This window comes from Dermacentor andersoni, chromosome 3 (assembly GCF_023375885.2).
Source record: "Dermacentor andersoni chromosome 3, qqDerAnde1_hic_scaffold, whole genome shotgun sequence".
NCBI classification, from domain to species: domain Eukaryota; kingdom Metazoa; phylum Arthropoda; class Arachnida; order Ixodida; family Ixodidae; genus Dermacentor; species Dermacentor andersoni.
Window position 1 is genome coordinate 74,142,155 of NC_092816.1, and position 22,111 is coordinate 74,164,265.

Consider the following 22,111-nt stretch of genomic DNA (forward strand, 5'->3'; position numbering starts at 1 on the left):
AGAGGCCTTTGCCCTGCAGTGGGCGTAACTAGGCTGATGATGATGATGATGACCTCTGTGTCAGTTATGACGGCACTGGACAGCTACAGAGCGCCAGCAAGTGACTGCCACGTTGTCAATAACAGGTGTGTCTTATTCCTTTGTTTGTGTATTTATGTTCTCACAGATCCCCCTCAAGTTCAAGCCACGGCAACTTCTTCAAGTCCCCGACGGGCCGATTGTTCTCCGGGCCATTCTGCGCGACACGCCGGCGAGCTGAGCTGCGCGCCAGTAGCGTAGAGGCTTCTTTTGGAATTAGAGACGGCAGCTTCGCACACTATAAGAAATGTAGAAGTGGCTCCGGTTTCCAGAGTTCATAAGCGAAGTATGCCCTCTCTGCGAGCACAGTGAAGATTGTATAGTTCATTGCGAAGTACAGGAACTCTCAAGGTATTTAGATTTTTCGTAGAAGTAATGGCTGCCTCATCGAGTAATATAGATCAAGGATTAGAAATGTGCTATCTGCTACAGGCAATTTTCAAAACATTGTTGCAGCTAAAGAAGAAAATACCCCGTACAACTGAATATATTGCAGAAACGAAAACGCCTGTAAAGGGGCTGGCAGAACTTTATATGATGTTATGGGGCATGCGAAGGTTGGCAGAGCAGTGCTTTAGTTGCAACGATATTGTTCTGTGTACACATGGCCCCACAATGCCATCGAAAGAATGTTCAAATATTCAGAAACATGCGGAATATACCCGGGTGTAAAATTACAGTGACGAGATGTTCAACAAGAAAAGCGAAAACTGCCTAAGCGCAGGATCTATAATGTATATCCTGTTGTTGGAGCGTTTAGTGACCAGACTGCATTGAGCCTGAAAGCACGAAACGCTGCCTCGAACACACACCAGGGTCTTGAATATTTGAATGCCTATGTTTTCTGAGAGTCCGCATAAAAACATCTTACTTAGGCTTCACATGAAATCGCCGTGTGCCACCAGTCACTCAGGAGCGGTCAAACTACTTATGGCAGCAAAACTACACAACGTGATAGCTCAGCCGAGCATGAACGGACAGGTCGGGCACTACACCATCACAGAATTGATGAAAACCAGGTTTGGGGCTTGTCCTAAGGCTTGAGATATTCCTTCAGACATCGGTGAACTTAGGTGTGGACATGACACGGCTCACAATATAGCTCTGCTGGAAGTTCAATGACAAAGCTCTCATTAACAGTTTTAATCTAGTTATCGCAATGGTGTCGTTGCTCGCAGACGCTTGCATCAAGCACACCTTTAGACGACGAGTCGCCGTAGTAGTGTACCATATTTATGTCGAGAGCGCGACCAATGAAGTTCATGAGGAGAAAGTGGCGATCACAGTCTCAAAGAAAACAAGTGATGCGGCATTTGCACTTTTGAATTACTCATTAAAAATTTAGTAATGACAAACCTGGAAGAATGTTTCATGGTGATGTCTGATGAGCAGATTTTTGACGCTTTATAGATACAAAAATATCGATGCTATCCTGTTCTTCGTTCGTGAATATGTGAGTAATAAATGCGAATTTAGATATGCGCGTGCTCCTGAAAAAGCGAACTTTACGAAGTTTTTATAAATGCTGCACTGTAAACAGATATTGTGGCACTGCGCGGAAAAACTGCGAGAAATTATCCATATTGTTTTTTTATTATAATAGGTTAATATAGCTACCTTGAAGAATGCGCCTTTAGTTTCGGACAGCACACACTGTTGCACTATGAAAGGGAACGCTTCATTTGAGTTCGAACCGTGATTCTCGCAAACGTGCAAGTCAGAAATTCACTCTTATTTCTTACGCTGTTATCCTGTTGAAGAATCCTGCTAATTGAACGTCTCCTCGTGACAAGCACACAAAAGGAAAAATACCGACTTTGAGCTAGAATCTGGTGCTCCTTTTCATACTGGACAAGGGCGTGAATCTCGTCTAATGAATGGCATCTTATAATAAAGATGCACATTCGAGTGCGACACTTGCTTTATTCGTTTTTGATTTAGGTAATACAATTCCTCGTTCATCCAGCTCATAAAAAAACTCATTCTTGACGGCAATAATAGCGGCGAAACGCTTAGACCTACTGTTTTCACGATAGTTATGTGAGGAATAGTCATTTAGATTAAGCTGAATTGCCGGTATTCTGTAATTCCGCACGTCTGGGTGATGTGTTCGCATTCTTGGAGTCACTGCTACAAGGTAAGTTGTAAGCACAGTAAATTTTTGAGAGGTCCACACATTCTGAATTGTAAGTTACCGTAGCCTTTTCCATTACGTAATGATAACAGGCCCACCGGCTCTGATAATTTTATTATCTTATGCTAGTTATGAAGCTAGCTCGATACAGGGGCGATACGCATTTGTGTGCCAAACTAACATTGCTTTAACATGATACTTTGCAACAGAGTTAAGTATTATTTACTGTTCTAACTTCCGCTTCGACCAATAGCCCTCGAGTTGGCGCCTTACCTGAAATACTCGAAGATGTAAACTCATCATAATATTACGCACCTATATTTAATGCACAGTATGCCGGTTAACGCTAAAATCAGAAAAATGTGAATTTCTATAGTAGTAACTGTGCTTTATGTGTATCAAGTGGATTGATATTCTAGTAGGTGACATACAGGACCTAATTCTTAGCCCTATCACATGTTGTTCTTTTAAATTATAAGCTCCCGCACGGTTCCTCCCACTTCTGTGCCTGCTTGAATTTCCAAGTTAACCTCATCGTGTGCTGAAAACTTCTTGTGAGCATCTAATATGTGTAGGCTTTGCTCTGGGGTGGCTTGCTCGATGTTGTTTAGAGGAGCATTTGCGTGTGTTTTAGGTGGCAACAAGAAAAATTGTTGAATTGGAGATTTTTACCGGATCTTTCTTTTTGTTTTTCATTAAAGACGGCGTTCCGTGTAATAAATGTGCCCTTCCACAGAAACTGATTTTTGTCTTTACTTTCTGTTTTCGCTGGTTTCGAGGCAGAGTCAAATATAGGATAACAAGTAACAACTTCAAAGGCAGTCGCCTCGTCGACGAAATTTTTTTTCATATTAAGACTCCAACGTTTCAACATATTGTCTTAAAGATTATGAGGGCACTCCACACAATTTGCATCATGCTGTGCACACATTCAAACGCACTTAATGAAACGCAGACCCTACGACAGCTTACATAGCTGAGAGCGAGTCTGGAAATAAGTACGCGGTGTTTTTAACGCAACAAAAGAAAAGATTATTTTCTTAGCTTCAACCCGAAATTTCTATTCTGTCGCCCTCAAGGCGATCTCTGCTGGCGACACATTACAGTTATAGACAAAGAAACCACATATTTTTGCTTAACATCATATACTTTCCTTTGCAACGCAGTTCGCGCAGACGCGAGCATGCATGTTTGAGTTTACAAAACAACGGGCACGATAACTGATCTCCGCTTCTTTAGAGCGCAGCTCTTAATGGCCCATTCCTGCGGTGAGCGAAGACGGCGGCGTAACCGGACAAACGAGCACAACCGGGAAAGATGAAAGAGCGAACGCGGAGCGGCAGATGAAAGATGCGAGCCGTGAACGGTGGAGCCCAATGAGAACGGACCCTTCAATGACGTGCGCGCGGGAAACTGGTTTAATGCGGACACGCCCGACCCGAATACTTTATACGAATTAACCGTACGTTATACCGTTACACTCCTCATAAAAAGGCGTCTTAACGTATCGCTTATCAAACAGGCCGAGCTTAACCTTTTTACACCCGTGCTTCATTTTTTTTTCTGTATAAGGAGTGTGCGTGAGAAAAAAAAATAAAGAAAAAATAATTGTTTGCGCCGGCTCCACAGTTTTCTTTCCCGGTATAGCGCGCACCACACAACTTATCGCCAGATGCGTTAAATTTTTTTCCCTTCTTTTTTCTATCCACCCGTTCTTTCCATCAGTGTGCTATTATTATATTCTAAGTTGTGGTTGAAGCCGAGTAGCTATGGCGGCTCAGCGCCGTATCTCTATCACTATTTTTTTTCACTCTAATTTACCGAGTCGTGCTGCTTTCTGAACGTCCTGCCAAGGTCATATCGCGCAACAATCTTTCCGGCGCTATGCGGAGAGGAAGAGAGAGAGAGAGAGAGAAGATCACGGTCACACAGTTTCCCTCCGCGACAAAGCCGTCGCCCTCACTCGTTCCCTCCGCATCTTGCTAACAACGCTCCGACGTGCTCCGGCTGTAGCGGTGGCTTTTACCACGGCTCTCGTAAGCAACCGACGCTTAAGAGAAGCCTGATGTACGCATTCGGCGTCTACGCTATAGCTTGAATGCTGGGAAAAAGTGCGCGCTACTAGAGCACAGAGGTAACTTCAGCGTTGCACCTACAAACGAGAACTTCTGTGCTCAGAGTCTTCAGAGACATATCTAAACATGCTAACCACGTTCGTCGCGCTCTTCGCGCTCACGGCCACGCTTCTGTTTTGGTACGTACAGTTTCATTGTGCTCTTCGTTCTTAAAATCCCTGATCCGCAGCCGCATTGCTCAGGAACCCATTTCAGTTGTTTTTGTGTACCCTTCTTATCTTCTGTCGGGAATAGTTGCCGATGTCTGTGGCAGTTTCACTGCGATGGCGTCTGAGCCGATGACCCAGGGTGCAAGAAATAAAAATTAAAAGGATTATTAGAATATACGAGCACCTTATCACTTAACAAATGCATTCGTCTAGCTCAAATTTTTGTAAATTAAGTAATCCAATTCGAATAGTTGTGTCACACAGCCCAAATAACCATTTGCAGCAAGCCTTGCTTTATCAATGGTATTAGACTTACAGGGGTATCAGTGACGACGCGTACGTGTCCGAGGGAACTTGCATCTCTTTGGGTGTGAGAAAGTCACTTATGCTCCATCGTTGCAAAGACGGCTATTCTCGGAGCTAGACGGCAACTGTTTCCCGCGCTCTTGATGTTCTCGTCTGCAAACGCTCGGACAAAGATAGGAAGCCCTCTAAGCTGATTAGGCATGAAAGTTTATGGCAGGGTCTCAAGTTTTTACGTGAGGATACTGATTTCTCAGAACCGCATTCAAGGCTCTTTCTAAGACAAATCGTCCAAATGTTATCTATTACATGGGAATAGTTGCTACACGGATGATAAATATACTACCGCTACGAACACGATCATTTAAAACATCGGACAGTCCTTCTTCATTCGCTGAATCCTGCGTATAACATCGTTGCGCGGTTGTACGTTGGCGTGCTTGGTTCTAGTTTCTTTGTCTTAGTGATGTCACGCATACTCGTAATCAGACAGATCTGGACGAGAGATGTCTGATTGTTCTCTGGTATTTTACCCTGTATGCTGCGAGAGCAATTCAGTGTCCAGATTTATTGATGATGAAGACACAATAAAAAGAGGCATATATTAAAACGAAGAACATAGCATATTGCATATGGGTGCTATTGAGGAGCGTTTTGCGGTTATAGATGTCTTTCATTAGCTTTATAAACAAATGCCACATTAATTGCACCGTAAAAAGTCTGGAAAGCACGGCCTTCGCTGGTGAAAAATGTTGTTTAAGTCACAAATTGCGTGCCTCCGCAGGTTTTCCTTCTTCCTTCAAAAGTACGGCACATGTGGAGTAGGGTCAAGGTTCAATTTTGCATGAAGTCTCTGGGCGGAAAATAGAAACGTATAACTGAAGCACTTACGCCGTCACTGGCCCAACAGATGCCACTAGAGGGAATACGTTTCTTGAATTTGTCGGTGAAAAATTCGTTCCTCTCGAAGGTGCCGCTAAACCTAATACAATTGAATGTGTCTTGCGCACGCTAAAGAACATATTGTTTTATTCCCAAGGTACACATTAACTGGAATTGTCACCCACATATGTGTTAGTAGCACGACATTTCTTTTACTTTCTTCATTACTGAACTCGTCTTATCCCTTTGCCGACAAGAATTAACGCCACGGTACAAAATCAAACACAAAATCTGTCGTTAAAACGCGACTGTTCTCGGCGTATAGTTCAAAATGCGGAACCGTCAACGCTAACTTGAAGAGGAGTTATGATGGAGGCGTGCACCTTGTACCGGCAGTCTGGCCTTGACAAAGTCTACATGAGTACGGCCCACGAAAAGTGCGGGAGACTTGCCAGAGCAGACGCCGCCGGTCTCTGAAGGCGAGACAACAACAACGTCTGCGAGAGTGCAGCTCAAGGCCGGACTGCATGGATGCTACAGCCACCTCCTTTTGTGAGAAGGACGAGGCGCGAAATTACTCTTTCAACTCTCCGTGGTATTGCCATCCTGTCGCGGCGTCAAAATAAGCGGCGCCGTCTTGGTTGCGTCGCGTCGCCAAACATTTGTTGAGCCGCATTCTGGTGCAACGTTTCGTTCATGATTTAGGCGCCGTGGAGGCAGAGAGGCAGATTCGGGTCATCGTAAACTTAAGCGGTGCGGCAGAAGACAATGACATGAGGCAGGAATGAAGTACGTGACTTTTTTCTTTCATTATTGGTGAGATTGTGTTCTATTGCTGCAGTGTTTGTTACCTCCTGTACGTGGCCTTTAATCAACTTTTGCTGCACCATTCCTGTTATATATAGAGGGTACGTGCCATGTGTGGATGCCAGTACAAGGTATGCAGATCTAACACAGGAATGAGGTGGAGAATTGGAAAGCGTGTGCTTCCTGCTGCTTCATTTTCGCTCTATATGACCTAATGCGGTATGAATGATGAAAATTACTCAAAGAAAACACTGACCGATATGAGAAATGAATAGTACATGACGTAACATTATATACTCAAGCGCCAGGTTGAAAAACAAAAGAAAATAAAGTTCATACATGCGCACACTTATTTCGCACAGCTCAAAAAGCACAGTATATGATGCCCTCCTCGTAACAAATGGACCGTCTTTCTTTTTGTGGCTCGTCTTAGTTGTTTGCGCTGTTACGTTTAGTTCAGAAATGAACAAGGCCATGTTCCGAAAGATAGTCCCTAAGAAGGCTATCATTCTCGTGGCTCTAAACTTGGCGCAAAGTTATCATCTCTGCTGCGCATAAAGTAGGCGAGCCTATGTTGGATGTCCTGATGTGGTTAACCATAATATTTCAGCACCACATTTTGTATAGGAAGCGGTTGGTCTCCGCGTCTTCCGCGTCTTCCACATATTCCTCCCTAATCTTGCAAAACTTGTCCCAGTCGGTGACCCGGAGCTCATACAACCCTCTGCCATCCCAAACTACGCTTCCCTTCTCGTATCCCTTATTCTGTGCTAGTAATAGACCAACGGTTGTCAATTCTCTGGATTATATGGGGTGCCAAACTCAATTTCTTCGTTTGAATCTCAACTAGAATATCGACTGCTCGCGCTTGCTGTAATTCTGCTAATCTCTATTTTTCTGCGAAGTAGCATACACCAGCCGCGAGGGATTAGCCAAATACTAGAGGAAAATCGTACATATGCTACCACAAACGTTAGGCGCAATATCTTCGGCTCTAATCAGGAGTCTAGATTCCTAGCCTTCAAATATGGTAGAAGAGCTCTGTGTGCTTGATCCTGCTTGGATGCGGGACCAACGCAAAACATAACATCATCCAGACTACTGTGGGATGTTAACTACCACCCAATGAGTGCGTGGCGCACACGGATATTTTATTTTTGAGATGTGCTCCATCCCCCACAACTTTCTTATGCGTGAAAACAACAACAACAACAACAATAATAATAATAATAATAATAATAATAATAATAATAATAATAAGTAATAATAATATTTAATAATTTATTTACCATGTCCAGGGATACCCCTAGGTTGCTGTGCTGGTGGAGCCATACATTAAAAAAACTCCAGAAGAATATGTGTAAAAAAACAATGAATAGAAACAAAAAGTGTGAAAAGATGAGTGTACAGTCAAGCACAAAAGTTTACGGACCACGGGATCTCAGAAAACGTTAAACTTCAGAGCAGCCCGTAACAGTAGTCAGTAATACTAAGCATCACAATCTTGTTTACATACACTGGGGCCGTATTCTGTAACGGTTCGCCTTCGAACCAGTTCGCTCCCACGAACGCCATTGGTCGGCGGTTCGTTGCCGTCATGCCTGGTGGGCGTGACTACAAATTTTGTTGTCGTCACACAGGTTGTCAATCATCTGGAAAGCGAACGCGCCTACCGGAACCGCGGAGAAGTGGTTTGCTCGAGTGTGGCATGTGGTCGCGAGCACGATCTCGAGGGCTGCTAGGGCAACCGTGGCCGTAATGCTAGCCTCGCACTCGCCGGCACGCCGAGAGAAATGCCGATAGCGGCTTCTTTGGTAGTGTTGCGGGCGAGCGTTACGACGTGACGAGGCAATGGCGCGACGCGTTCAACATGAGCGAAGGAGAGAGTTCCGGAGGCATTTTGGGCTCTCCAAGCACGGAGTGCGATGGATTTGCCGCCTGCTAGAATATCGCGGACCACAAGATTTAGTAGCGTTGACACGACGGCGTAAGCTCGGTTCGCGCTGCATTTTTTTTTTTAGAGCGCAGCTCTTTGGCGTCCGTTCCTGGGTTTCGCGTCGTCGTCGGCGTTGTCGTCGGCCTCGTAACCAGCTCCGCCCCCCTTTCATCCCCCCAGCGCTAGCAGCGACCGACTGATACCGCTGGATGCCGCTGACGCCGCTAGAGAGTCAAGATAACGTGACTGCATAGAACACCGTCGCCGCCATGCAGAAAGAAGAGGAAAGGGTCCCCCCCCCCCCCCTGTTCTTGTGTGGCGGATAGGGTGCTCTTCAGTTGCGGACGCGCCGGTTATTTCACGTAGGCCCCGGCACGTCGACGAATACGTGACCACCTTCCCACGGCTAGACCTGGTTCTTAGCGCTGCGGAAGCGAGGGTATCATATTGTTTGTGTCGGCATCGGCGGCGTTGTCCCTGAAACCAACTCCGCAGCTGGGGTTGACTCACTATCGGCGTCAGCGGCATCAGTCAGTCGCTGCTATCTCTTCCCTCCTCCCTTTATCGTGTTGTCCGCTTGCTGCGCGCGCTTCTGCCCCCATCGTTTGCCGCTGGGTGTACACGCCGCCCCCCTCCCCCCTCTTCCTGCGAGTCTCCGGTTGTCAAAGCGCCGGCTCGAACTTAATTCCTTTCTTCGCTCCTCCTCCAATGCAACCCCTGTGCGGTGGCAATCAGAGAGCCAGATCGGTGGCGGCGGATCTGTATATGTGCACCGCCCGAGCCGAAATTGCCGCTGCCGTTCGCCCTGTGCGGTGGCAATCAGAGAGCCAGATCGGTGGCGGCGGATCTGTATATGTGCACCGCCCGAGCCGAAATTGCCGCTGCCGTTCGCCACTGCGAAATTATCTGCCAGTTCTTTCTGAGCCATGAGCGAGACGACCGATGGAAGTCCTCCGTCTGCTGCTGCTGCTGCTGCTGCTAAACGAGCTGCCAGAGCAGAGGCCCAGCGCCGTCGCCGTCAGAATCCAGAGGTGCGTGCCGCCGAAGCAGAAGCTTACCGTCGCCGCCGTCGAGATGATCCAGGAGTACGCGTCGCCGAAGCAGAGGCTAAGCGCCGCCGCCGAGAAGATCCTGCCGTTCGCGCCGCCGAAGCGGAGGCTCATCGCCGCCGTCGAGAGCAACCAGCAGTAAGCGAGGCTGAAGCAGAAGCTCATCGCCGCCGCCGAGAAGACCCTGCAGTTCGCGCCGCCGAAGCGGAGGCTCATCGCCGCCGTCGAGAGCAACCAGCAGTAAGCGAGGCTGAAGCAGAAGCTCATCGCCGCCGCTGAGAAGACCCTGCCGTTCGCACCGCCGAAGCGGAGGCTCATCGCCGCCGTCGAGAGCAACCAGCAGTAAGCGAGGCTGAAGCAGAAGCTCATCGCCGTCGCAGAGAAGACTCTACCGTTCGCGCGGCCGAGGCCGAGGCCAAACGCAAACAAAGGCTCGCAAACAGTCAGGGTGCAACAAATGCAACAAAAAAATTCTGTGATAGCGCATACATGTGTTGCTCGATTTCTTTGCCTCAATCTATCGAAAAGGTGAAACAGCTTATTTGCTGCGCTCAAATTTCGCATTAGGAAGTAACGTAATCGTCCGTAATTTTTTTTTGCTATGGATTGTTTACAGCGCTGCGTCTGGAATGTAGAAGCTATGGGTTGTCGCAACCGTCAGTCAGTCCCATCATTACCGCCGTTGCTAGGGTCATTTCGGTTGAGGGAAAAGAAAAATGGCTGTGAGATTTCTCTCCATGGTGCAGGAGAAAGCAGCAATCAAGAGCGCTTCCTTGACCGCGGCAAGATTCTCGAAATTCTGCGATGTGTGGACGGAACTCTCATCGCAATCGTCAGCCCTAAGAAGCTCAGCCACGGATAAATGAAATCCTAAACACGCAGAGAACCGCTTTGGTTGCTTAACGTATGATGCACCATCTAGCGACAAAAAAAAAAAAAGAATCCAACGCAAATAAAATAAACCACGTGTCGAAAGCTCATAGTTATTACTGCAAATTAAATGTGCAAGTATTGTACACCAAATAATATTTTTTACCAAACTAGCAACATCCTTCAATTACTATATCATACACAAGTACAAAGAAAAATGATGATGCGACCTTGCGGCAGAACGCCGCTCGTTCATTGACCTCCCTCGCGCCTCGACGTTCCATTCTTTCTCCGAGTGACGTAACCCAGACTTAACAGCCAGAGCGAACCGGTTCCAGAGAGAACCGTTACAGAATGGGGCCCCTGGTAGAGGCTTTAAATGCCAACACTAGGCTGCGTTATGACGCTCCGCAGATGTTCAGCTTTTTCTAAGATTTCATGTTCCGTAAAATTTTGTGGTTGACTGTACATACAGGAAAGCGCAAGGTAAATATAAAAGAAAAAGGAAGAGAAGGGCAATTGAAGAATTGTGAAACTATGACACAACAACGCAAAGCTCCGAAAAGAACGGCGACAGCGAGTTATGAAAAAATATCGAGATCATTAAAAAAAGCGTTATAAGGAGTGCATTCTGTGGACGGTTGTGTGTTGGTGATGACAGGCAGGAACGTGGAAAGGTCTATGTTCTCTTGTGATCTTGCGCACAATAAGAAACGTGATACAACTGAGGAGTTCGGGGCAGGTAAGGATACCGTGAAGGAGTTTGAAAAGAAAGAGAAGGTTAGCGCGATTACGTCGGTAGCAAAATAAGGGCAATTAAACAGTGCTAGAACAAGGTCCAGTGTCCGTGTCAGCAAAGCGTTGATGATAAACGCCTAGAAACGTTTTCTGGACGCGGTCTAGCATGTCACTGTTGGATCTAGAAATGATGTCATTGCATAATAGTTATGGTAAATTAGAGGTCCCACAAAAGGAAATGTAAGCGCACAAATAGTAAAATAATTTAGTACAAATGGCTAAAGCTTAATGGAGTAAGATTGGGGGGGAAAACGTTAAAAGAAATGAAAAGCAACAAGGAGAAAGTTACTGCATTGATTCGTAGAGGAAACTTTTAAAAGCAGCGCCGGCATCTTCGAGGATATAGAATCTTGTTGGAGTAAGCAATGCTGCATTTTTTTAGGTTTTAAACTGTTTTTTTTAAGGAAGTAAAGCGGACACCTTTAAGAGATGAAGTACGACTGGTTCTCGCTAAATTGTACAGAACAGGCGTTGTGAACGATGTCGTTAATTGAGCATTCATAGGTGGATGAGACATGTTTTGTGTGGTGGCCAAGAATAGAGCAACTGGGTCAATAGAGTCACACATTTGTAATGTACCGGTCGAAAATACATATGCGATGAAAATTGTACAAACGCACGTAAACAACGAAAGGTAGTCTTGTCGTTCCTAGTTTTCCTTGTATGTATTTTTTTTTGGACTGTACTTCAAGCATGTCCTGTATGTTGGCCCGCCTTTGTCTGTAGCTGCTTCATCCTTGTCTTCTTTTCTTTCTGTTATAAACATTACCCTGCCTGCCTCACGTCTTTTACCTTCCATATGTCTCGTTACTTTGATGAAGTAGCATTCGTATATGAAAACCACGCCCCTATGTTTTTAGCAACACTGTTCTGTTGATAAGCGCCCTATGCGCCTTAATTTCTAGCAATAGTTTTGTATCGTGGCGACAAAGTGAGGACTCCTGTGTTGCTGTGCATCGTACCGGGACATGACCAGTTTCAGAATTACAATAAGATTGTCTTTTTGCATGACGATTTTCACAAGTGTGGAAACCTCTAGAGATGATACAACTAGAGATAAGGCATTTAACATGTGGGCCGCATCGATTCCCAATGGTCGTAATGCCCGGAATGAGCGTTTCGTGCGATGGTTGGTGCGCATTTCGTTATTGGCTACGTGTGGCCACATGTACATTTCATAATGAAACATATTCGTACGACTCAGTACACTCTCGCGTGTTATCACAAGAGAGAGAGAGAAAATGATAAATGAAAGGTAGGGAGGTTAACCAGGACTGAGCCCGGTTGGCTACCCTACACTGGGGAAAGGGAAAGGGGGACGGAAAGATTAAAAAAAAAAAAGGAAAAGAGAAAGTCCACTGGAGATATCAGTCTAAGCCCTGCCTAATAGTAGGGAGTAAAACTCGCTAACGCTAACGTTCTGTAGGTGTAGTGCCGTGAAATTTTGTCTTCTGCAAAGTCATCATACATTGGAATAGGTGATAGTCGGTTGGTTTGTGGGACTCAGTGCTGAAAGTCAGTGCCATTTGTCATTATACAGTACTGCGCTTGTAAGGCTCCAAGCAGATCCTGCTCATATATCCGGGAAGGCTTCAGTTTTGTTGTTAGCTCTTGGCTTGCAACCATGTATCATGTTACGCAGCGTGGGTCGGTGGCCTATTATATGTAAATGTCCCTAGTTGCGTGGTAACAAATGGTACCTTGGTACTGACGAAAGTGCGAAGCAAGTAATGAAAAATAATTGTTTAAGAATACAGTAGGCCTAATTGGTCAGCGAAGATCCATGTTGTCTACGTAGTAGTATATGTTGCCATTCGGTTGCTTCCCGAACTAAATAAACTAAGAAAGAAAAGTTACATAAAACGAACTGACCCAAGGAGTTTACTACTAAGAAGGAAAACTTCGCAACTCAATAATGATCACGCCTCCTCTCTGCGGCACAATGAGCCGTCGCTATCTCGACTGTGAATTGGAACATAATACACGTAAACTATATAGCAAAGTAATTTTAGTGTACGGCAAGGAGAAGTCCCGTTGTCCAAACGTTCGCTTCAACCGCATTCCTTGTTCAAAAGCTGCTCACCTCTTCTAATACAGGCTGTGCTACTCTGATTTAATTGGTACGCCAAAGTTTTCAGAACGGTTGCCTTTCTTTCCTTTTCTTCCTAGATGATGGTTTCATTCCTGCGCTAGAATCTAAAGCGAACTGTCACCGCAGAGATTTAAGGGCAGTTTTCGTGAACAACATTTACCGAGTACTCTCTCCGTACATGGAAAAGAGCCGCTTGCGTATTTCTGCGTGCTGTAACTGCATTTGTGCCCAAGCTTCATAATAAATCAAGGTAGATAGATGGGTAGATAGACAGACATTATTACGTAAAAATCAAAAATTTTCAGAAGGAAAGACGGCGGTGTTCGTAAAAGGCAGGGCTGGTGCGATGCCTCCTCTCGTGTTCTTGTGCTCCTTTTACGTTTGCGACCATAAACGTCGCTGGTGATTGGCGTGGATGGGTGCAGTTTTACGCGTTCGGCAGATCACGAAACAAAGCACCAATTTCTTGTCTCATTATCTAGGTGGCTGCGAAGGACGTTCACCTTTTGGAAGGACAAGGGAATAGCGCACCTTACTTTTTCGCAGTACATGTGCTTCCTCTACGACCTTTACACTAAGGTAGGTGTACATTTGGATTTTGTAGGTTTGGGATAGAAGGCAAAGTCTGATCTGCCTGAATGGTACCTGGTTACTTTCTTTTGGAAAAGAGGGGAATTGAGAATTTCCTCTATGCACAACTCACGTAAATAAGGTGTATGCCTACAATTGAGTTAACGTTTGTGACAACAACAAACATATTCTAGAACTCGTCCTACGTGCTTACCTTTTCTACTCATCGTTGTAGAGCTACATGTTTAACCATGTCGCCAATAATTGACGCGGCAACTTGGTAAAGGAACTTCAAATTCAAATTCAAGTTTATTTACTAGACAATATGCTGGAAGCTTCGCACTTGCAAATAACTCACTTCGATAGGCAGAAAGTGACAGCAAAAATCAGCATTCAGTGGTGGTCAAGCCAAAACCGATGTGAGCACTGCTTTTGTAAACATTCAGCCGATGGCATGACAGAGATGTCGGTAGCCCGTGCAGAGGGTACATGATTTTGGAGCTGCTTAGCGTAACCATTCTGTTCAGCGAGCATCCATATAGAAATATGGCTCTTCAAGCTACACACAGGGAGTGACAAGTTTATATTGCAGTCTGGCAAATACGTAGACAAGTATTGCATATTCGTATCAACGCGAGAACGTCGCCTTGTACGCAACTGGCATCTGTTTTTCTTGCAGCCCGTGAACAAAGTGATCATCAGTTCCTACACCCGATACGGCCGTGTGTACGGGTAAGTAAAGAATGTGGCTTTTTCCTTCTCGTTATTGGCTCGTCGCTCTGTGCTAGATGGCTTCCAAACTGTTTGCGGAGCATGCAGTTCCACAAGAAAGATGCTTAGGTCACCGTTGATTTTCGGCTGCCGCTTGTCAATATATTTAATGCAAGCGCGCAAGGAGCTAATTCTATCCTTCCGGCTCCAACGCCCGTATTTCAAAGAAAAAAAAAAGTTATGCTAAAACTGTTCTTAACTGTGGCGGCCAGCCGATAGTGATGCCGGCTATGTTATTAACGAATACGGCATACCAATGGCAAATAGCGCTTATACGAATGAAAAACTTCGCGAATTTCGCGAGTTTTGTTGCTGATGGAATGTGCAGAAAAAGTTGCGTTGCACCAGAAACTGGACGCCTAATTTGACGGAAAAGTAGCTCAAAACTGTTATAGATGTTGATTAGTTATCAACAAAGCATCATTTTTCTGCTGCGACGGCACATGAATCAGGCCCCGTATTCAGGAAAAGTTCTTACGCGAGACTTTTTTGTAAGAGCAAATTCCACCCAGTCGCGAAGCTGGACATAGCGAAGGCGGACACCAAGGTACAAAGCACTGACTGACGAAAAGCTTTGTGAATTCCGCTCCAGGGCTTCAAATTTGGCTCATAGCGATTCATTGAAGAGCGGTACAAAGTGACCTCATGCTCACTGCTCGAAGTTGGCATCAGATAGGTTCATTGAACAGCGGCACATACCCAGGGCCTCATATCGAGTGACCCACGTTGGTACCATGGTTAGTTTCGAACCCTACTACATCAGCACAGCAGCCCAATGCGCTACCCATTAGACCGTGGGCTACCCTCTCCCAGTGCCCCAAGTTGAAGGGAGAACAATTCAGACAGACAGACAGACAGACAGACAGACAGACAGACAGACAGACAGACAGACAGACAGACAGACAGACAGACAGACAGACAGACAGACAGACAGAGACAGACAGACAGACAGACAGACAGACAGACAGACAGACAGACAGACAGACAGACAGACAGACAGACAGACGGACAGACAGACAGACAAAACTTATCGTCTAACAACTGCCAGCACAACACAGTTAAACGCAACACAAGAAACTTGTGTTACGAATGCTTCATCGAGAGTTGGGATATCACTTGAATCCTACAATGCCGAATGTAGCTGGTTTATTGCATCGAAATACTTTAGTCGGGTTCATGAGAGCACTTGAGTCGAGGGAGCATTGGGGAGGCTGAAGCTGTCTGCTTAAGGAGTTGCCGGGTTAACTTGGTCGAGTCACTTGACCAAATTCATGCAAATGCGGCCCTGGCCGTCTCGGTTCAGCCGGCGTTTCACTGCACCTGTTCACCGCAAATACTTGTAAAGGAAGGTTATGATATTCTATTAGGTAAAATACGTTTTTCTTAAGTAATAAGAATGTGAGTTCTTGCAGCTCCTACCAGGGAATGGCACCAACTCTTGTGGTTGGAGATTCCGACATCTTGCGCGAGGTGATGGTCACAAAATTCAAGAACTTCCCGGACAGATCGGTGAGTAGTAAGGTTGTGGTTAAAAGTTTTTAAGCCAAAGTAAGCAGGAGATAGTTTAAAATTAGGAATTTTGTTGTTGGCAAAATACATTCGACATTGACCTCCCGACATCTGAAAATTAAAGATAACGGGGAAGACTTGAGGCGGTAAGAGCCCTTTTTTTTTAAAGTATTGTGAAATTCCAGTCATTTTTGTCACTTTAGTGAAGGGACAATAAAGGAACGTCAAAGAGACTTGTTTGCCAGCTTGAACAAAAAAAAAAATAGATAAAATTTCATGTTTCCGTTTATGGTTGCGTGCTCGTTATTGTTCGCTGCAGTTAGCTCAGAGCGTGGGAACCGAAGTTTGGAAGAAGTCCATCATGAACCTGTCCGGTGTGGAATGGAAGAAAGCACGAGCGATCTTTACTCCTGCGCTCACCGCCACCAGGCTGAAGACGGTAAGCATAAATCACCAAAATCTCCTGTTAAGTCAAGTAATATGTGAACAATTGAGTAGCGCATCTGTAGGTACATTGCAAGATAACTTACACACTTAAAAGTGAAAAAGGGTGTAAATTGATCTCTAACTTACACCCCTAGGGTTGGATTTATATAACCGACATACTAAGGGTGTGAGTCTAGACACATTTACACCCTTTTTCACTTCAAAGGGTGTAAATTATTTTACAATGTATATCATTTTATGGAATCTAATTGCTTATCAACAATTGCATTTAATATGTTCTGCATAATCCGAGAAGCAACGCAAGACTGCGTGGCTATATAACGCATATACATACATGAATTTGCTCTGTCTTTGCTGGCGCTTGGTAAAATGAAACATTTTTAGCGCTTTTCCTAGTAATATATAGACTAAAGCAAATATCATATTACTTAGCTGCTAAGTGGTGGTTGATTGCCTGGTAAAAAAAAAAAAAGATTTAGATCCCATTCACTCTGGGAGTCTGTTTAGATGAAACTTCTGTTGGGGTTTTGGGAGGGAACGCTTTTGCTGTTTAGAGACTATAGGTGGGTGTAAAAAATATGGCGTCCATAGCGTGTTCCTGGTTCCTCAAACTGCTTCCGGCGTTTGCAGCCAGCAAAAGCATGACGACATTTGAGCTCGCGTTCTGTTAGCCACAAGGAGCCATCGCTCGGACGTGTATTTGAAAACCATGTATATGCTAATCAAGTATGCGAGGAAGCTGAAATGTATTGATTGCAAAGAACCTCACTCAACTGACACGTGTGGCACCCCAAGACCACAGACACGCCTTTTTGAAACGTATATCGTTCACACTAGTCACCGAACCTAGCGCGCACTACTGTGTACGAAGTGTTTCTCAAAGTACTTGTTTGCACCCGTAAATGACGCGGTCTATTTGCGTTGCTGTCTCATCACTTTATTTTGACACTGCCCCGCTTGGTGTTTACGAGCCAGTGTGCTCTTGCGTTCCCAGCCACCAATAAGGGCGCGTCGACGTAGGACCGTTTCGCACTTGTTGGCATATATTACTTTAGAGCAGTTGCGTAAGGCCCGTGTACCCCTACATATATAGAATCGCTTCCTACTTTTCATTCAACCCGGTCAGCGGGGAAACATAGCGTTTCATATAAAACCTTGAAACAGGCCCAAAACGAGAGCTTAGCAATATTTATTTAGCCCCGTGCCCTAATCAACCCGCACATGTCAAGATATACTAGCATATCACACCTAACATATTCCGCATTTGATTTGAATGTGAGGTCGGTGAGTGACATTGTTGTTTCAGGACCACGAGTGGGCCGGCACATAATGTTTTTGAGCACTTCTAGTCACACTAAAAGCTTTGCTGTAAAATACAGCATTATGTGCCTTTCCATCTTCAACAATAGTTTTGACAATAGTTTTATGAATTTCAGATCTTGAAGAAGGCGAAAAGCGTTCTTAGAAAGATGACGTCACGAGTCAAGGATGCGGCAGCTCAGAATAAGCCCGTGGACTTCAGCGGGTGCGTTATTATCAGCTGCGATTCGTTCTTCATATTGTAGATGTCTCCTGGTAAGGAGGTTTTACGCCTCGAGTGTACGAACGTCCCATTCTGAAAATGCCACGACGGCTCCACGGTTGTGGTTGACTAAATGCGTGCCTAGTGCGTGCGTCATTGTGTACGTCGTAGCCACCTGGCTGACTAAACGTGTGGCCTAGTGTGTGAGTCGTTGGACAAGTGACGGGTAGGAGGTGGCGCTGTATAAATTGAGTTTATAAAATAAAAAAAGCGTAAATTCTCAAGTGAATGCCGCTGAGCGGTCTTTTGAGTTATGAACTCCTCGCGGGCAAGCGAGCGCATTGAGACGCTTGGCGCGTTTTCATATGGCCTTACCGAGGCACAGTTAAAACGCAGGCAGAGAGCTTTTGCGCACACGGAAAGCGCAGGAAAAAAACATTTCACCAAAGCGACTATAATGCTTCCGCGTTCCCACACGTAAGCAGTCTTAAGAGGAAGCTTTAGCTCGGGTGCTCCTATCTAAATACATGTAAAAGGAGAATTCGTTTTTCTCGACAACCACGGCACCAAATTTCACGAGGTTTGTTGCATTCAAAAGGAAAACTTAAAATCTAGTGACTGCTGGTTTCGAATTTTCGGTTTAGGTCGTCAATCTTTTATTAAAAATTGGCAAAAATCGCAAACTTTCAGAAAACGAAACTATCAAGTTTACAACTTTGTAACTCAGCAACGAAACATGATATCACAATTCTGTGAATTGCATCTAATAGTGCATCTAAAGCGGACAAAATTGGTATGCCACACATAAATTAAAAAAGTTTAGTAATATAGAAATACAGCTTTTTCAGAACCCTTGTAAACAACGCTCCCAATTTATGTAAGATATAAAATGACATATCGAATTTGTTCGCTTTCAATTACATAACGGATGCCATTTACAGAACCGCGATATCTGTTCTTGATGCGGAGCTGTGAATTTGTAAACTTCGTGCTTCTATTTTTTTCAATCTATTGAATTTCTGAAAATCTTTTTTTTTAACTCAGTACCTAAATCGAAATTCCGCTTCCAACAGTCACTAGAATTTAACTTTCTCTCTCAAATGCAACAAATTTTACTAAGATCTCTCAAGGGGTTATTTCGAAAAACGTTTTTGCGTTTTACATGTATTTGAATAGGCCGCGTCGCAGTTGGGCCCGAGCTAAAGCTTCCTCTTAAGTGTCCCTGCCGAATTTTTCCAGATCATGAATGATATAAGCATCATCAGCGTGACATAGTATTCTTGAGAGGAAAGCAGCAAGTGGAGTTTTCAAGAAAGGAAGAAAAAACAAGACACGTGTCGGGCATTGCTAGGTGACAAGGTACAACTTAAAGAGTGTAAGCTTTTTCTTACAGCGTACGCTGGTATGGGCTTATTCCAAAAGCAGTTTCGATTGGCGATGGAGTCCGCCGTCGCCGCCGGTGTCCGCTGTCCATCGCAGCTGTCGCCTAGCACGCGAGAACTGACACGACGTCACAGGCGCATGCAGTTACATGTTACTTTGCATGCAGTTACATATTGTGGTGCATATGGATCCATACTTACCCAAGTGATTCGCATTTTAAACTTTCGTGCATGCATAGGCTTAACTTTCACATTGGAACAATGTGAAAAAAAAAAGTTTTTTTTTTTTTTGTTGCAGGCTCGCCACACACACGGCACTCGACATCACGGCTGCTTTGAACTACAGTATTGATATCAACAGCGAGAAAGACACCAACCATCCTATCGTAAAATCTCTAGAGGGTATTTATATGAATGCGGGTGGCTGGAGAGCACTGATGTTATGTGAGTAACGCGTATTTTCTGCTTAGAGGAAACGAGAGACACATATCATTCCATTAGCATGTGTCACTAACTTTGGCTATACAGTAAGGATCTAGCGAAGTAGAAAACATATTCCTCAAGCTTTTTCCCTTGTACTTTCTTTGTGCATTGGAGCAATAATGACACGTGTGCATCGTTCGTGTGTTCTCGGCGGCCATTTATCACAAGCTAACAAGTATTACAATGTTGTCGCTCAGCGCAAGGCACGTATCCCTGTATCTGAACCCCCTCGAATGCTGTCGCCGTTTATAGTTCTTGCCTATGTGTCGCCGAACCTTGCGTTATCGTATTGTACGCATGACGCGAATACAGATGAACATTCTAGAACACAACCAAGCACCAGAGATTCCGCTAGGCTATTTAACGAGTCATGTTCAAATAGCCGACGCGCTTGGCCCTCCAACCAGATTTTGGCAATTAGTGACCGTACTTGTCGCTTCGCTGTGCTCTTAGTGTTACTTGTTTTGTGGGTGCAAGTTCGCCACATAAGCAGTCAGTTTCGTGAATTCCAGTTGTGCCACTGTGGTTCTTCACCGTCAAAAGAACGTGGCAATATGGTACTAACGTATGTGTTGGTGACTAGCAGAAATTGTGTCACGCCACTGTAATAGATATATATCATTACGCAGACTTCTTCAATGAATCGTTCATGCTTATATCTATGTCACATACCGAAGAATTGAGGTAACGGGAAGCAGCAATGTCGCCATGCATAAATCCTCTGAGAACGAAGAAGTAAGTTGGTTGCACTGGCATTTTTTTTTTTTTTGCTTTTAAGCCGGGAGCATATTTCTCGCGCTAAATGAAACCGCAGTTCTGCAAATACGAATCAAGACATTCAAGGAAGAAGTCTTACGACCTTATGAAGGTAAAACGACTTCGTATTCTGCTAAATGTTGTACGAGAGCTCTCCTTGAGTAACATGTAGGCGCATTTATAACCTTGAAAGCCGGCTTTCCATTAACATGCTCATTGCTCAGTATACGCTGTCTATGAGCAGCGCCATAAGCACACCTCCCTATGAATATAATTTGTTCTGCCATTGAACTAACTGCACGATACTGCTCGGGGCTTCTAGCTTTCGATTGGAAACCCCGGTTTTTACAAAATGCTCTCACCCTACAAATAATTGATCGTAAGAATAGAAATTGGGCCAATCCTCATGTTCGACGTATTATTAGCAAAGGCGGCTGGCTAATAACGAATCACATTTATGAAAAAAGGCTTTGTGAATTTGGCCCCTCAGTCACATTCCAATGTCAGGCGCTTTAGGCTTGAATGTGACGCTCAGGAATCCTACAAATGTGCTCTCACTACGATCAATATATCTTAGCAGTATTACATTATCTGCAACGTGCCCTGCAGTTTGTGAAGCCAGAAGCCCACAGGTGAGCGTAGAGAGGTAATGTGAATTTGTGGTATTTACTACAAGATGTCCACCTCTATACACGCGGCATCCTTTTACTATTCCGATGGCTGTCGTCCGTAATAAGGGTGTCACTAAGCACGCGTCTAAGTTGGGAATGTTGGTGCGCTGTACATCGCAATTATATATAACCAGAAAAGTCGCAGAAAAGGCCTTCGGTTCACTTACTTTTTTTGACTGCTAAAGTGGCCCTGAAGTACTCGAGCCCCAGGAAGTATTGAAGGAGCGGAGTGGCTATCTAAAGTGAAAGGAAACTTATGTGTTTGTAATTTTTAGGAAAGAAATTACCTTTTCTTTAAGACAGCTATAACCTTCGTGCGTTTGCGTAAATAGTTTGCTGACGTGGCATATGCGCGCTCCCTGAATAGCCGCCAGGCAAAATTTTGCAACACAAGTACTCGAGCATCCATGATTTAATCTGTTTTTTTTTTTGCGCTGTCGATGAACGGGATGAGAAAGTTCACAATTTGTTTCCCAATTCTTCCAGTTCTCATGCCAAGTTTGTGCAAGATTCTGAAACCTGATTACCCTCCGAAGTCATCCACCGATTTGTTCAAGGCGTTCGTCTCGCTCTTGATTGAAGATCGAAAGTCAAAGAACAAGGTGAAGTGATGAACAGTTGGATGGAGGTGTTTATGATTTATGAACATTAGCACCCTTTCGCGCGACGTATAAATGCCAGCCACTATTCAAGCATGAAGCTCACACTTAAGTCGAATTATCAGTATACGTGACGCATGAAGCGTAGTCGCAGCTACGTGGAGGTTT

General features: G+C 44.7%; 2 protein-coding genes across 2 annotated transcripts in view; both read left to right on the forward strand.

Moving 5' to 3' along the window:
* The window catches only part of LOC126545059 (uncharacterized), an 89,345-nt gene extending 86,394 nt beyond the window's left edge, over positions 1–2,951 (forward strand). Inside the window, exon 28 of the mRNA XM_072286841.1 lies at positions 167–2,951. Within this exon, the coding sequence (XP_072142942.1) occupies positions 167–259 (93 nt within the window). The 3' untranslated portion in view covers positions 260–2,951. The remainder of the gene's footprint in view (positions 1–166) is intronic.
* Positions 2,952–4,234: 1,283 nt separating this feature from the next.
* LOC126545110 (uncharacterized) overlaps positions 4,235–22,111 on the forward strand; it is an 81,458-nt gene continuing 63,581 nt past the window's right edge. Inside the window, exons 1-8 of the mRNA XM_072286842.1 lie at positions 4,235–4,466; positions 13,716–13,812; positions 14,483–14,535; positions 15,987–16,083; positions 16,403–16,522; positions 17,967–18,055; positions 19,733–19,878; positions 21,831–21,946. Of these exons, the coding sequence (XP_072142943.1) occupies positions 4,414–4,466; positions 13,716–13,812; positions 14,483–14,535; positions 15,987–16,083; positions 16,403–16,522; positions 17,967–18,055; positions 19,733–19,878; positions 21,831–21,946 (771 nt within the window). The 5' untranslated portion in view covers positions 4,235–4,413. The remainder of the gene's footprint in view (positions 4,467–13,715; positions 13,813–14,482; positions 14,536–15,986; positions 16,084–16,402; positions 16,523–17,966; positions 18,056–19,732; positions 19,879–21,830; positions 21,947–22,111) is intronic.